This window comes from Peromyscus eremicus, chromosome 9, assembly GCF_949786415.1.
Source record: "Peromyscus eremicus chromosome 9, PerEre_H2_v1, whole genome shotgun sequence".
Lineage (NCBI taxonomy): Eukaryota > Metazoa > Chordata > Mammalia > Rodentia > Cricetidae > Peromyscus > Peromyscus eremicus.
The window spans coordinates 15,434,882-15,450,390 of record NC_081425.1 but is presented as its reverse complement, the minus strand read 5'-3'; the positions used below and the strand labels follow the sequence as shown (position 1 = coordinate 15,450,390).

The 15,509-nt window shown below is 44.6% G+C and overlaps 1 protein-coding gene across 1 annotated transcript in view; it reads left to right on the top strand.

The window, feature by feature from the left end:
* Positions 1 to 277: 277 nt before the first annotated feature.
* The window catches only part of LOC131919815 (uncharacterized), a 55,222-nt gene continuing 39,990 nt past the window's right edge, over positions 278 to 15,509 (top strand). Inside the window, 4 exon segments of the mRNA XM_059274286.1 lie at positions 278 to 630; positions 790 to 920; positions 1,059 to 2,037; positions 2,039 to 5,476. Of these exon segments, the coding sequence (XP_059130269.1) occupies positions 325 to 630; positions 790 to 920; positions 1,059 to 2,037; positions 2,039 to 5,476 (4,854 nt within the window). The 5' untranslated portion in view covers positions 278 to 324.

Here is a 15,509-nt window from a genome sequence, read left to right as displayed (position 1 = left end):
TGAAGGAGCTGACGAGCTCGGACTTCGCCCACCGCGACCCTGGAAGACGTTCCACGGGTCACTGAAGTCCCCTCTGGGGCACGGTTTTTCGGGGCCACTCCCGTATCAGAGGGATACGTGGTGCTGGTAGGGGACGGAGATCGAGGTTCCTCCGCTTCCCCATCTGAATTTCTGGTAGGGGACGGAGATCGAGGTTCCTCCGCTTCCCTGTCTGAATTTCTGCTTTCGATTTTACACCGAAGCCGCGCAGCGCAAATTTCTGTCGTCTGTGTTGTCTTTTTGTTTATCGTTACTTGTCTAACACTCCTTTATCTAGAGACCACCATGGGACAGACCATCACCACCCCATTAAGCCTAACCACGGACCACTGGTCCGATGTTAAGGCCCGAGGAAACAATGAAGGTGTCATTGTTAAAAAGAAAAAATGGATCACCCTCTGCGAGGCCGAATGGGTCATGATGAATGTTGGCTGGCCGCAAGAGGGATCCTTTAACCTCTCTCTTATTTCACAGGTGGAGGGCAAGGTTTTTGCCCCTAGTCCTAACGGACACCCCGACCAGGCCCCATATATTGCCATCTGGAGATCTCTGGTCGAAAATCCATTTTCATGGGTCAAGCCTTTCCTTCCACAGCCCCCTCCAGTCTCTGGGCCCTCCGCACCCCTCAACCCGGACTCTTCCCTCTACCCTGTGCTCCCTCACAAGGAGACCCCCAAGCCCCCTGTCCTTCCCCCGGACCCTAACTCCCCTCTCATAGATCTCCTGGTAGAGGAGCCCCCTCCTTATCAGGCTGGACCCACTCGGCGACCCGGCGGAGCGACAGCGGCTCCCGCCGCCGCAGGGGTGGCCCCCGCCGCCGCAGGGGTGGCTCCCGCCGCCGCGGTGGAGGCGGCGGCCGCATTAGCGGCCGCCATCCGGCCGTTGGCAGATGCTAAGGTTTCTCCAACCAGCAGGACCTCAGCTGAAGACAAGGAAGATGAGGTGTCATCCCCCATTGCCGGCCGCCTCCGCGGCCGCCGGGAGGGACCCCCTACTGAGTCCCAAGCTTTCCCACTCAGAGAAGGGCTGAACCAACAACTACAATACTGGCCCTTCTCTGCTTCAGACCTTTATAACTGAAAACAACATAACCCCCCTTTTTCCAGGGACCCCGTTGCTTTAACTAACCTAATTGAATCCATCCTAGTGACTCACAGGCCAACTTGGGACGATTGTCAGCAGCTCCTGCAGACCCTCTTGACAGTGGAGGAAAAGCAGAGAGTTTTCCTGGAGGCCCGGAAACAGGTTCCGGGCGATGACGGGAGGCCCACCCAACTCCCGAACATCATCGATGCGGCTTTTCCCTTGACTCGCCCTAACTGGAACTTCAATACGCCTGAAGGTAGGGAGCATCTACGCCTCTATCGCCAGTTGCTCTTAGCGGGTCTCCGAGCGGCCGCTAGAAGGCCTACCAATTTGGCTCAGGTTAGAAATGTAATACAGGGAAAGGAAGAGACACCCGCTGCTTTTCTAGAAAGATTGAAGGAAGCTTATAGGATGTATACTCCGTATGATCCGGAAGACCCAGGTCAGGCTCCAGGTATTATCCTATCATTTATCTATCAGTCTAGCTCAGATATCAGAACTAAATTGCAGCGGTTGGAGGGTCTACAGGCGTTAGGGTTGCCAGACCTAATGAAGGAAGCAGAGAAAGTATTTAATAAGAGAGAAACTCCTGAAGAGCGAGAGGAAAAGAGATGGCAGAAACAAGAGGAAAGGGATAGGAAACAGCATAGAGAGATAAAGAGAGTTTTGGCCGCCGTTGTATCCCAGGGACAGCGGAGAGAGGGAGATAGGCCGGGAGGACGAAGGAGGCCACCCCTAGATAAAGATCAATGTGCTTACTGCAAGGAGAAGGGACACTGGGCCCGGGAATGTCCCAAGAAGCCACAAGGACCCCGCCGGCCCAAGCCCAAGACTGTGGACCTCCTTAGTCTGGAGGACTAGGGGGGTCGAGGCCAGGAGCCCCCCCCTGAGCCTAGGATAACCCTCAAGATCGGGGGGGCAGCCCGTGACCTTCCTGGTTGATACTGGTGCCGAACATTCAGTCCTAACCCATGCCGGAGTGCCCCTTAGCCGGCATTCTGCACTGGTACAAGGGGCAACTGGAAACAGGAGATATTACTGGACTACCGAGAGAAAAGTTCAACTGGCTTCAGGGCAAGTAACCCATTCCTTTCTGCACATACCTGAATGCCCCCATCCGCTGTTAGGACGGGATCTATTAACCAAGCTAAAAGCACAAATCTATTTTGATGAAGAGGGACCAAGGGTCACGGGTCCTAGAGGGGGCCCTCTACAAATCCTGGCCCTCAATCTAGAAGAAGAATACCGTTTGCTTGAGTCAGAACCCTTGAAAAAGGCCCCTGAGGAATTACAGAACTGGTTAGAAGAGTTTCCTCAAGCCTGGGCAGAGACTGGGGGTCTGGGGTTGGCACACGATCAGCCACCGCTGATGATCTCATTAAAGGCCTCCGCGACTCCCGTCTCAATTAGACAATACCCAATGTCACGGGAAGCCCATGAGGGAATTAAACCCCATATCCGGAGGCTCCTGGACCAAGGGGTACTAAAGCCCTGTCAGTCCCCATGGAATACCCCTCTCTTGCCCGTAAAGAAACCGGGGACAGGGGACTACAGGCCAGTCCAGGATTTGAGAGAGGTCAATAAGCGGGTGGAGGACATACACCCCACGGTGCCCAACCCTTACAACCTCCTGAGTACCCTCCCACCGACGCATGTCTGGTACACGGTATTAGACCTGAAAGATGCCTTCTTCTGCTTGAGACTGCACCCTAAAAGCCAACTACTGTTTGCCTTTGAATGGAGAGACCCGGAACAGGGACTCTCGGGACAGCTGACCTGGACACGGCTCCCTCAAGGCTTCAAAAATAGCCCAACCCTCTTTGATGAGGCCCTGCATGCAGATCTGGCCGGGTTCCGGGTCGAGCATCCAACCCTGACCGTGCTCCAGTACGTAGACGACTTACTTCTGGCCGCCAGGAGTCGGGCCGAGTGCCTAGAGGGCACTCGGGCTTTACTGGCCAGGCTTGGACAGAAGGGCTACAGGGCCTCGGCCAGAAAGGCACAAATTTGCCGAGACAAGGTCACGTACCTGGGCTATACCCTGACTGGGGGACAGAGATGGCTGACGGAGGCCAGGAAAGAGACAATACTCTCCATTCCCCCTCCTCGCAGCCCCCGCCAGGTTCGGGAATTCCTGGGTACGGCTGGGTACTGTCGCTTATGGATCCCCGGGTTCGCTGAATTGGCCGCCCCCCTATATCCCCTCACAAAACCAGGGATAATGTTCCAATGGGGAGAGAAGCAGCAGGAAGCATTCCAACAGATCAAGAAGGCCTTACTTGAGGCCCCGGCTCTGGGTCTGCCAGATCTTACCAAACCCTTTGAACTGTTTATAGATGAGAACTCGGGCTTTGCTAAAGGGGTGCTGGTGCAAAGACTGGGACCCTGGAGGAGACCTGTGGCATACTTGTCCAAGAAATTGGACCCTGTGGCCATAGGATGGCCTCCCTGCCTCCGCATGGTGGCAGCCATTGCAGTTCTACTCAAGGATGCCGGGAAACTGACCCTGGGTCAGCCCCTGACTGTACTGGCCTCCCATGCCGTGGAGGCCTTGGTCCGACAACCACCAGACAGATGGCTCTCCAACGCCCGAATGACTTACTACCAGGCCTTACTCTTGGACTCAGACCGGGTCACGTTCGGACCCGTTGTCTCCCTTAACCCTGCCACCTTGCTGCCGCTGCCTAGCCCATCCATAGAGCATGATTGCCTCCAGATTTTAGCCGAGGCGCATGGCACTCGCCCTGACCTAACAGATCAGCCGCTCAAGAACCCAGATGTCGTCTGGTACACAGATGGGAGCAGCTACCTGGACGGAGGAGAACGCAGGGCCGGGGCAGCTGTTACCACCGAGTCCGAAGTGGTATGGGCCTCGGCCCTCCCGCCTGGGACTTCGGCTCAGCGGGCGGAACTGATCGCCCTCACCCAGGCCCTTCGGATGGCAGAAGGTAAGAAACTCATCGTGTATACAGATAGCAGATACGCCTTCGCCACTGCACATGTCCATGGTGAAATCTACCGACGGAGGGGCCTGCTCACATCCGCAGGTAAAGAGATCAAGAACAAAAAGGAAATCCTGGACCTCCTGCGGGCCCTGTTTCTCCCGCTCCAGCTCAGCATTGTCCATTGCCCGGGGCACCAAAAAGACAACTCCAAGATAGCCAAGGGGAACCGGCTGGCGGATTTGACTGCCCGGACAGTGGCATCCCAGCCGATAGGGAATAGCCAGTTAATGGCTATACAGGACACTCCAGAGCCTCCTCCACCCGGGAGAGAGCCCATGCCCTACAGCCCCGAAGACCATGAGCTAGCAAAGAAAATGGGGGCGGACTGGGACCCACAGAGACAAGCCTACCTACTGGGGAACCGGATAGTGATGCCCACCTCTCACACCCACCATATGTTACAATTCCTCCATGCCCTAACTCATCTAAGTGAGACAAAAATAAAGGCCCTGATAGACAGAGAAAACACCGGGACAATTCTGCTAAACCAGAATCGGGTGCTCCGACGGGTGGCCTCTACCTGCCCCGCATGTGCCCAGGTCAATGCAGGTAAAGCACATCTAGCCAAAGGAGCCCGTTTGAGGGGCCACCGTCCCGGTGTGCATTGGGAGATAGACTTTACAGAAGTAAAACCCGGACTCTGTGGATACCGGTACCTCCTGGTCTTTGTGGACACCTTTTCAGGATGGATTGAGGCATTTCCAACCAAGAATGAGACGGCTAATATAGTCACAAAGAAACTGTTGGAGGAAATCTTCCCAAGGTATGGGATGCCTCAGATATTGGGGTCAGACAATGGGCCTGCCTTCGTCTCCCAGGTAAGTCAGAAGGTGGCCAAACTGTTGGGGATGGACTGGAGACTCCATTGCGCATACCGCCCCCAGAGTTCAGGACAGGTAGAGCGAGCTAATAGGACAATCAAGGAGACTTTAACCAAATTAACGCTTGCAACTGGCACTAGAGATTGGGTGCTCCTACTCCCCTTGGCTCTTTACCGAGCCCGGAATACTCCTGGGCCGCACGGCCTAACCCCTTTCGAACCTCCAGTCGTGAAATTTCTCCATCCTGATATCTCATCTTTTGCCACCAGCCCCACTTTGGAGGCACATCTACAGGCCCTCCAGCTGGTGCAGAAGGAGATTTGGAAACCCTTGGCTAAAGCCTACCGAGAGCAGCTGGACAAGCCGGTGGTCCCCCACCCTTTCCAGATTGGGGACTCCGTTTGGGTTCGGCGCCACCAGACTACAAATCTAGAGCCACGGTGGAAGGGGCCCTACACTGTCTTGCTGACCACCCCCACTGCACTCAAGGTCGACGGGATTGCTGCATGGATCCACGCCTCTCATGTGAAGGCTGCCGGGGAGAACGACCCAGCAGGATCCAGAGAATCAACATGGACAGTGTACCGCTCACAGAACCCCCTAAAAATAAGGTTGGCCCGCGGCTCCCCCTCCTCCTTCCCCTCCTTTTGAGCTCAGTCTATCCCCAGGGGACTAGGGCGGCAGAGAGCCCGCACCTAGTCAAGAAACTCACTTGGCAGGTCATCTCACAAACTGGGGAGACGGCCTGGCAGACGACCGCCCTCCATACCCCCTTTACATGGTGGCCCCCCCTAACTCCTGATTTCTGTCAGTTGGCATTGAATTCGGGATTTTGGGGGGTTGAGGGCATTAAGCCTGATGCCTTAAACTCCTCCATCCACCCGGGCAGGGTGCATTGGCCGGATCCGGGATGCCGTCACCCTCAAGCAAGATGTATATTCGCCCAGTCGGACTTTTATGTTTGTCCGGGGGATGGGAGGGGTTGGGCCCTTGCAAAGAGATGCGGGGGGGAAGGAGATTTTTTCTGTGCCAAATGGGGCTGCGAGACCACTGGCGCAGCATACTGGAGTCCAAGCTCAAGCTGGGACCTGATCCAGACCAATAGAGGTTTCAGGAAGGTTACAGGCAAATGGCCTTGCTCAGATGGGTCCCCCGAGGTCAGCCGATTCAAGCCCGGGCTTTCACTCCCCCTAAATATAACTTTCACTGGCCCGGGGAAGGCTGATAGAAACTGGCAACGGGGGCACACTTGGGGACTCAGGTTATATGAATACGGGTATGATCGGGGCGTAAGGTTCACTATCAGACTTAAGATTGAGGAGGCCTCCGCCCCCATGGGCCCCAATCAGGTTCTCTCTGACCAGAAGCGCCCCTCCTCACCTATTCCAGCACCCCCGAAGATTACCCCTCGACCCGGTTTGACGACTAGTCCAGGTATAACTCCAGCCACTACCAAGCCACCCCAACCAGGAACCGGAGATCGGCTCTTGGGTCTGCTAGCAGGGGCCTACCAGGCCTTAAACTTAACCTACCCAAATAGAACGCAAGAATGTTGGCTATGTCTGGTTTCCCAACCTCCCTACTACGAGGGGATAGCAACCCAGGGTAATTATATTAACGCCCACAGTCCCCCTCCAAGCCAATGTCTAGGGACAGCCCAACATAAGCTCACAATCTCAGAGGTGTCAGGACGAGGACTATGTCTAGGGAGCATCCCCCGCACCCACCAACACCTGTGTAACCGCATCCTGTCCGTAAGCGATGTCTCTGGTTACGTCACCGGCCCTAATGGTACCTATTGGGCATGTAATACTGGGCTCACCCCCTGCGTTTCAGTCTCAGCCCTCAATGCTACCTCTGATTTTTGTGTGCTCATCGAGTTGTACCCAAGGATAGTTTACCATAACCCAGAGGAGATTTACTCACACTTCGAACTGGGAAGGGACCTCCATCGATATAAAAGAGAACCGGTGTCCCTAACCCTGGCATTATTACTAGGAGGGCTGACTATGGGAGGGACAGCGGCCGGAGTAGGGACCGGTACCACAGCCCTACTGGAAACCCAGCAATTTAGGCAGCTCCAAATGGCCATGAATCAAGACTTACAGGCCTTGGAGGAGTCAATAAGTGCTCTAGAAAAATCCTTAACTTCCCTTTCTGAAGTAGTACTACAAAATAGAAGAGGCCTAGACATTCTGTTTTTACAGGAAGGGGGATTATGCGCTGCCCTCAAGGAAGAATGCTGCTTCTATGCCGACCACACTGGGGTGGTATGAGATAGTATGGCGAAATTAAGAAAGAGATTAGAACAGAGACAAAAATTCTTTGAAGAGCAACAGGGATGGTTTGAAGGATGGTTCAGAAGGTCCCCCTGGCTCACCACCCTCATTTCCACCCTACTGGGACCCCTTCTGATCCTATTATTCCTCCTGACGTTTGGGCCCTGTATCATAAATAGACTTGTCCAATTTATCGGGGAACGCATCTCTATTGTTCAGACTTTGGTATTAACCCAGCAATATCAAAGGCTCAACCAGACGGAGCCCGAGTCGCATCACCAATCTTCCCCATGAATGGAGGATTCCATTCCTGAGATAAGAAAATGGGGGAATGAAAGACCCCCAGCCTCCCCGCCTAACATAGCTTAGCTCAGCTGCTTATGAATAAAGCCTGAGAGGTACTGAGGAGTTCAGTTAACGGACATGGGATAAACAGAACATTTGTACTTAGCCACCAGGCCCCAGAGCAAGGAACTAAAAGGTCAGAAAAACACCCTGTACCCTAGACAGAAGCTAGGCGTGGGCGAGCTCGGGGAGAAACCACGAGCTGACCTGGGTTCGAACCTGGCCTCATATGAATCATCCAATCAGAACTGGCCTCATTTGCATCATCCAATCAAAACTCTGTAACCGGGCTTCTTGTTTCTGTACCCGTGCCCGACCCTATAAAAACCCTCTGCTCCAGCCCGTGGGCGCGCCAGTCCCTTGAGCTTCTCGAGAGTCTGTGTCGCCCCGGGTACCCGTGTTCCTGAATAAAGCCTCTTGCTGTTTGCATCTGATTCGTGGTCTCGGTGTCTTCCTTGGAGGCGAGGGTCTCTCCTGAGGGAAGACTGCCTTCGGGGGTCTTTCAAAAGCTGTGTCAGAAATTGATACAATCTGTGTAACTCATGTAGCTTCAACTTAAGAAATCATCCTTCAAATGAAATTCTTTGCAAGTCACAGGTTTTTATTTTGAGATAATTTAGAGGTTTTTTTTTTTTTTTTTTTTTTTTTTTTTTTTTGTCCAGAAGAAATTATTGATACTGAAGCTTTGACCACAGGAATAGATTGAGTTCAGTTCAAAAGTTCCCTAATCACATTTGCTATGACTTTCTCAAAAGAATAAAAGACTATTCAAAATTAAATAAAATAACTTCCATGTGAATTGTGCATAAAGTTTAAGAAGAATAGATATTAACCTTAGTGATGCCATGCATGTATATCTGTGTTGGACTGAAGTGAGTGTGAGAAACACTGTATTGAATGGGTGGGTTAGTCCTCAAGGAAGTCAGCTAAATAGAACAGAAGTTAATTTCTTTAATCATCAGATAGATTGCTAAAGCACATGTACTGTTCTCCTCCTTCTCACCATCTCACTAGAAATGCTTTTCCCTTCAGCAGCTTTTAAAAGACAGCTGAATTTTGTATTTCTATATGAATTTTGTCTACAAAATACAGAAAAATAATGGCAAATACTGCTTATAAAAATTATTTCCAAGTAGTTAACATGATTCATAGCATATCTCTTTTTATTTATTTATAAAAAGCAAAGCTGGCAAGCTAAACCTAGCAGTTTCCAGGACATAAATCATTGTGATTATAACAACAAGGGGTGAGATGCTATACACTATCTTATGTTAGAAAATTCTTATGTGGCTCAGTGTGATATGTAGGGAGTTCAAATAGATCACTTACCTCATTTTTATATTACCTTCAAGTGATAAATTATATTAATATGTTATGTCTAAACCATTTTGCTTTATAAAATTTTGTTATTCATATAATGTTACTATTTAACCTTGATTATATGAAATATTTGAGTTTGGCATATTTGATTAATTGAGGTTTCAGAGGAAATAAAAGACTAATTCTTAAATTTTTTTCTAAGAAATTGTTTGTTATACCTTCCTAAAAAAGAATCCTAGCCAGCTCTACCCTGAATCTCACGCATTTTTTTTTCTCCACTTAGAAGTATAATCAGAAGGGACAGGAGAGATGGTTGCTCAATGGTTAGGAGAGTACACTCCTCTTTCAGAGGACACAAGTTTAGAGGCCAGCAAACACTGAGCATCTTCAGTGGAACAGAAGCCTTATCATGATCTTCTCTGGAATGTTCTCTCTCTCTCTCTCTCTCTCTCTCTCTCTCTCTCTCTCTCTCTCTCTCTCACACACACACACACACACACAAATAGTAATAAAACTTTAAACAAAAAAGTATATTAAGGTCTAGAGATATAGTTCAGTGATTAAGAGAACTGGCTGCTATATCAGAGGACATGGGTTTGGTTCCCACTACTCACATGAAGACTCTAGACCATGTGTAACTCAAAGCCTAGGGTATCTGATGCCCTCTTTTGATTTTCATAGGGAAAAAATTTAAACACACATGTGGGGAAAAACCTAAGATACATAAACAAATATAGAATAAGAAAAATCCAACTATAGCTACAAAAAAAGAAAAGAAATATGGAAGATTTTGAGTTATAAATCTTATTACTAAAAAATTATAGTAGCCTTTTGAAATTACACACAAAGACAAACACTCATGTATTCACCTTACTTATTATAACAAAATATGTTTGATCACTTTCTAGATTTCCTTAATTTTATTTCAGAGTTTTTAATCACCATCCCCCTCATCCATTTAACGATAGGCCTCCATGCTTTATAGGACTGCTCCAGAAAGTTATAGTATTCTGTATCTTCTTACAAATATATCTCTAAATAGAATATGCAGCATGACCTGGAATATTTCATAAGAGCATTACATACTTGTGTTCTTCTTCCTGCTTAATTTGTGCACAAATTTAAGAAAGGGACACATTATTTTGAAAGTATCTGTTTTGTTTTCCTCTTTCTTAGAAAAATTCAAATTTACACTTGTGCTATATCTCCGATGTGCTCTGTTTCTTCAAAGTTCTGTAGCATGTTGATAGAGGGAATGTTCCAAAATGAAATCTCTCTATGTCCATACTAAAATTTCTCTCCACTTGTCCTTCCCAAACACTGACAAAGTTTAATGAGTCAGCTTGAGGAGAGGCAGTGCAGGGTTATGCAGCATTTCCAAATTGTGGTTTATGATCTAATATTCCTGGGTCATGAAATCAATTAAAGGATTATGTGACCTATTTTAACAAAATTAAATCTAACAGCCTCAGATGGAGTAAACGACAAAATAACACAGCACAGAAGTATTAGATTATAGAAGATCCACAGTTTTGAAGATAAATGCTTGACCACAGAACAAGAAAGAGAGAGTGGCATATTATCTGGAATTCCTGGAAATTTAACTGGAGGCAAGATTTGAATGAATGAAATTTTGTCTCCCTAGGTGTTTTGATATGTGTAAGAAATACTGAAAACAGAATATATTTGGTAATATCTTAGTTTGTATAGGAACTTCTATATTTTTCCTTAAAGTTGGGGATCTATCATTATTTTCTTCAAATACTTAAGCTTTATTTTTATTGTTCCAATAACTGTTACTCTGCTTTTGCAATCCATATGAGTAGCATGAGTGTGAATTTATAATAAACAATTTTAAACTATAATGATTTCAAAAGCTTTTTTTTGTTAGGAATAACACATTTGAAATAACAGAAACAAGCAAAGGTAATAGACATTTTTGTAGTTTGTCATTACCGCCATCTCAATGATTTCAGTATTCTGGGAATGTCTCTTCTCTTCTTCCTTGTTTAGCCTCACAGCATGTATCCCCCAAACTCCAGCCATTCCCTGTAACCATTAGGCAATCTGTATCAGCAAGTCCTTCAGAAATGTTTAGATGTGTTTATTTTATCATTTAATAATAAGAATGTTTTGCCTCCATGTATGCAAGTGCACCATTTTCAGGCCTGTTGCCTACTAAGATCAAAGAAGACATTAGATGCCCAGGGACTGGATAAATGGACAGATGGGAATCCCCACGTGGGTGTTGGGAGTCAAAATCAGGGTCTCTAGAAGAGTAATGGTGTTCTTCAATTCTTACTATTAGATTTTGGCTATCATAATATAGCATGTATTTATAAAACATTTCATGATATACAAATGGCACATTTATAAGAATTTATTTTTTTCTCATAATTATGTTGGTAGGTCAGTTCTATTCTATATGGTATCAATTAGAATCATGAATTCACTATGTTTAGGCAGCTTCTAACATCCACAGCTTTGCTGTTTACTGCAACTTTGGGATCCATTATTCTCTGCCTTTACTACTGTCTCATTTGGTAAGAGTTCTCCATGTTACTCTCTCTTGTGATGGTGATCCAGGAATGAACCACCTCTGCCATAGTCTATGATTCAGAGTCTGTGGACTAGCTCACTCACTTAACAAAGTTACCTCACATGTATGGGACCCTGTGTTCTATTCCAGCACCAGAGCAAGGACACAAGTAAATAAATAACACAACCAAAACTTCTATTTGCCAAAGTAAAACTCAGGTCTATCCTAGATGTAAACATGGAGGAAAAATAGTTTTATGTTTTAATTAGAGGATTGGACCAAGGTTATTACCATCTTTAATTTATGCAAGTTATCAACAGGACACATTTGCTAAATACACATTTGTATGCATGTAAGTTTATATGGGACATCAAAATTCTTTTCAATTTTACACTGAAAACAAACTCAGATGGAAATAAGTCCAAGTCACCTTGCATATAGCAAGCAGAGTATGTGGTCATTCGAATATGGATTGAAGTGTTGCCTGAAAGTTAAAGCTCTTAAGATAAACACATCAGCACTCAGTTACCTTCTGTTGATTTGACGTGGATAGCAGGATCCAGTGAATTTGATGGGAATCCTAAAGCAAAATGTATCTCATCTTTTCTAGAGAAATATACAGAACAATATCCACATTATAAAATTGTCACATGAACAAATGATTTAATGTATAGGCTTCATTTGAAATCTTAGAAAAAAATATCGCTCACATATAACAACAGAGGAATTCGAGCTAGGTACTGATTACAAAATTATTGTAAGTACTTATAGAATAGATAGGATTGAAAGCTAACCCAGATTTTAGTGTAAATAAGACAAAATATCTCCCAGGGATCCATTATAAAGGGCAGGAAGTGAAAGTAGAAAGAAAACATCGGTTCAGGAACTTGAAGTCAGCACTTGGCCCATTGTAGGTCAGAGGTGGGTAAGGAGAGACATCCTGTCTTTACTCCATTCTTGCCTTTTTGTTTCCCAGTAGAACTGTTTCTGCCTGAACTTAAAATGGAAACAAGTTGGCAAAGTATCCTAAGAAATGTCACTTTCAGAATATTTTCTTCATTTAAGCAGAACCAAGTTTAAAAAAACAAAACTAAAAATAAAAATGTCAAGGGACAAAGTAACCGACACATTAAAAGGGTGAAGAATACAACAAATATTAACGAAGTATTGACTCACATTTCACATGTTACTTGTTTTTAGCAGTTGCTTTGTTTCTGTTCAGAATCCTATAACTTTAGCTCTTTGGGAATGGCTTGGCACTAGATCCCCAAGATAACAGACGATTACCAGGACAATTGGTTACCCTCCAAAATTTGATGGTAAGACCCTATTGTTAAAAACACAACATACTTGAGTCAAAGAACATGTATATAATAAGCTAGCACAAATGTAAAAGCTTTATCCCAATGGCTAGCCTTCACATGGTTGAAAAGTGCTGTGCAAACCACAGGAAAAGAAATATAATCATCAAACTGACCCAGCTGTATACCTGGTCAGCTACAATGAAGTCTGCCTGGGCAAGACACACCCACTGGTGAATTAATAGAAAAAAACACAATGGAATAATGGAGCCTTCAACTTCTTTAGGATTAGAGATTCACTCCACAAGATGTAACCACATCCGGGCAACATGGTAGAGCCAAAAATCTGTGACTAGATACATTGTTGGCCCTAGGGGAGAAAATACTACTATTATTTTGTGAAATGAATATAGTATCAAACCAGCTCCTACTGACTTATCCTTATGCCTACAGATTAGTACATCACTAGGTCTCAGTTGGTGAATAAATATTCAGTTAGCAGTAGGGGCAGATTAATTCCAAGATCTACAACTTTCCAAGGCACAGAGAATAAGAGACAGAAATGTTTAGCCCATTTAGTGACATTTGTAGACTATAACCTCCTCCAATGGCTCAGGGATCACTTTGAAAGAGGGCAATACTGTAAGAACCAGAGTGGTGGAAAAGCAGAAAATAAAGACAAAGCAGTGTCCTCTGGATAAAACTGGGTGTATGCACACATGAACACACAGTGATTGTGACAATGTGCCCAAGACCTATGCAAGCTCAAAACAGAACAAATTCCAGCATTGAGAATGGAGGTGGACTTGAAGTTCCACCTTTAAAAGAGGAATGATTCACAACTGATAACTATGTGGTGAGGGGCAGTCAGATTTCTTTAAGAGTATTGTCTGTTGTAAGCTGATGATGCTCAAGTAAAAGGCCACATATCCAAGAATATATAGGCAGCTCAAGTTGGACTTAATGAATGAAAAAAAAAATAAGAGAAAAGGGAATTGGGTAGGTAGAGAGGGGGATTTGGTTCTGGGAGGATTTGGAGTGGGGTAAATACTATCAAAACACATTGTATGAAACTTCCAAAAAACTAATTATAATAAGGAAACTAAATTAAATGTAAAACATCTTATGTATGTACCATAATGAACACAGAATTCTTCATATAACACTGAATCAGTCTACTCAGTTACTATTGAATATTATATATATATATATATATATATATATATATATATATATATATATATATTCTGAGGACTAACATTATTTGGAAAACTGAGTTTTTCAATGAACAGTTTGTTTTTGAACAGGAGTGATCTATTCTCCAAAATTTTCTTATACTGATGTTAACTATCCAGAACATTAACAGCAATCTTTTGGTCTTTGATTGCTCTTGCCCCATTCCTTTTTGATTCCACCTTGAATTATAGGTGTCTTAATCAAGAGAAAATAGAGAAATAGAACAAAATAATCAGGAGACATCTTTACATTAAGTGGACACTCTGGGTCTTCATTAGGTTCTTTCTGATTACCACACTGCATGTCAGTCTTTGCTCATTTTCACTCAGTTCATTTCAGAACACTTCAGACTATCATAGAGCAACATCACTCATGACAGAGTATCCTTTCAAGATTGTTCTGCATGATAATCTTTAGTATCTAGTCTTCATGTAATGTTCTCTTTAACTTTCTAAATATCTTTTCTACTTTTTCCTGAAAATTTTGATGTTACTTGAATTTCAAATACACTGGAAGTTTAGATTGTTTATATATCATTAAGTTTATGTATTTTGTACATTGAATACATATTAAAATCACATTAGATTTGAATATGTGTGTATGCACATGTTACTTTGTACATGTATAGGCAAACAGAGGACAGAGATCAATATTATTTGTCTTTCTTGATTGCTTTCTGTCTTAATGTAGAGGCAGGTCTCTCACTGAACCAGAAACCCATTGGCTTGCCTAGGCTCTCTGGCCAATGAGCTCCACTGATCTGCCTGTTTCTGTTTATCCAACTTTGGAATTACAGATGCACATCAGGATATCGAGCTTTTAAGAAGGTGTTTGGGATTTGAGCAAAATTCATCATGCTTTCAGAGAAAGTATATTACTGATTCATCTATCTCTCTGTCTCCTAAAATCACATAGACATTAATAGAAATTTTAAATAGTCCTCTGTCAACTAAAGAACATTGGACCAAAGTTAACATTCCACAACAGATGAATTGTTTACTGGTGAATTCTCCCAGATATTTAAAGAACGTATTCCAATTCTCTATAAGTTTCCAAAGACAGAGCAAAAGAAATATTTTCTAACTCATTCTAGGAAGCAATAATCAATCACTTTATTGCTAGTATTTGATAAAGACCTCACAGAAAATTTACCAATTCAGTACCTTTCATGAATATTAATGCAAATAATAAGTATACAAGCAAATCAGTCTAACAATGTACAAAGTAATTATGTTTAATATTAAATTGAATTTCTATTTCATGCCCTTCATCATATCAAGACAATAGAAAAGAGAAATAACCTTTATGGGAAGGTACGAAACAAGCATTTGATAAAAGTCCAATATACATTTATGATTAAGAATTCATGATCATCATGGGGTAAGAAGTTGTCCAAAAATAAGACTGAGTTAGCTTTGGGTTGGGCATCTACTGCTGGGGTCTTTGTCTTGGCATGTCCTTTTTTTTTATTCTATACATCTTTTGCTTATATATTATGTTTTCTGACTTTGTGTTTTTAGGGGATTTTGGTATATTCC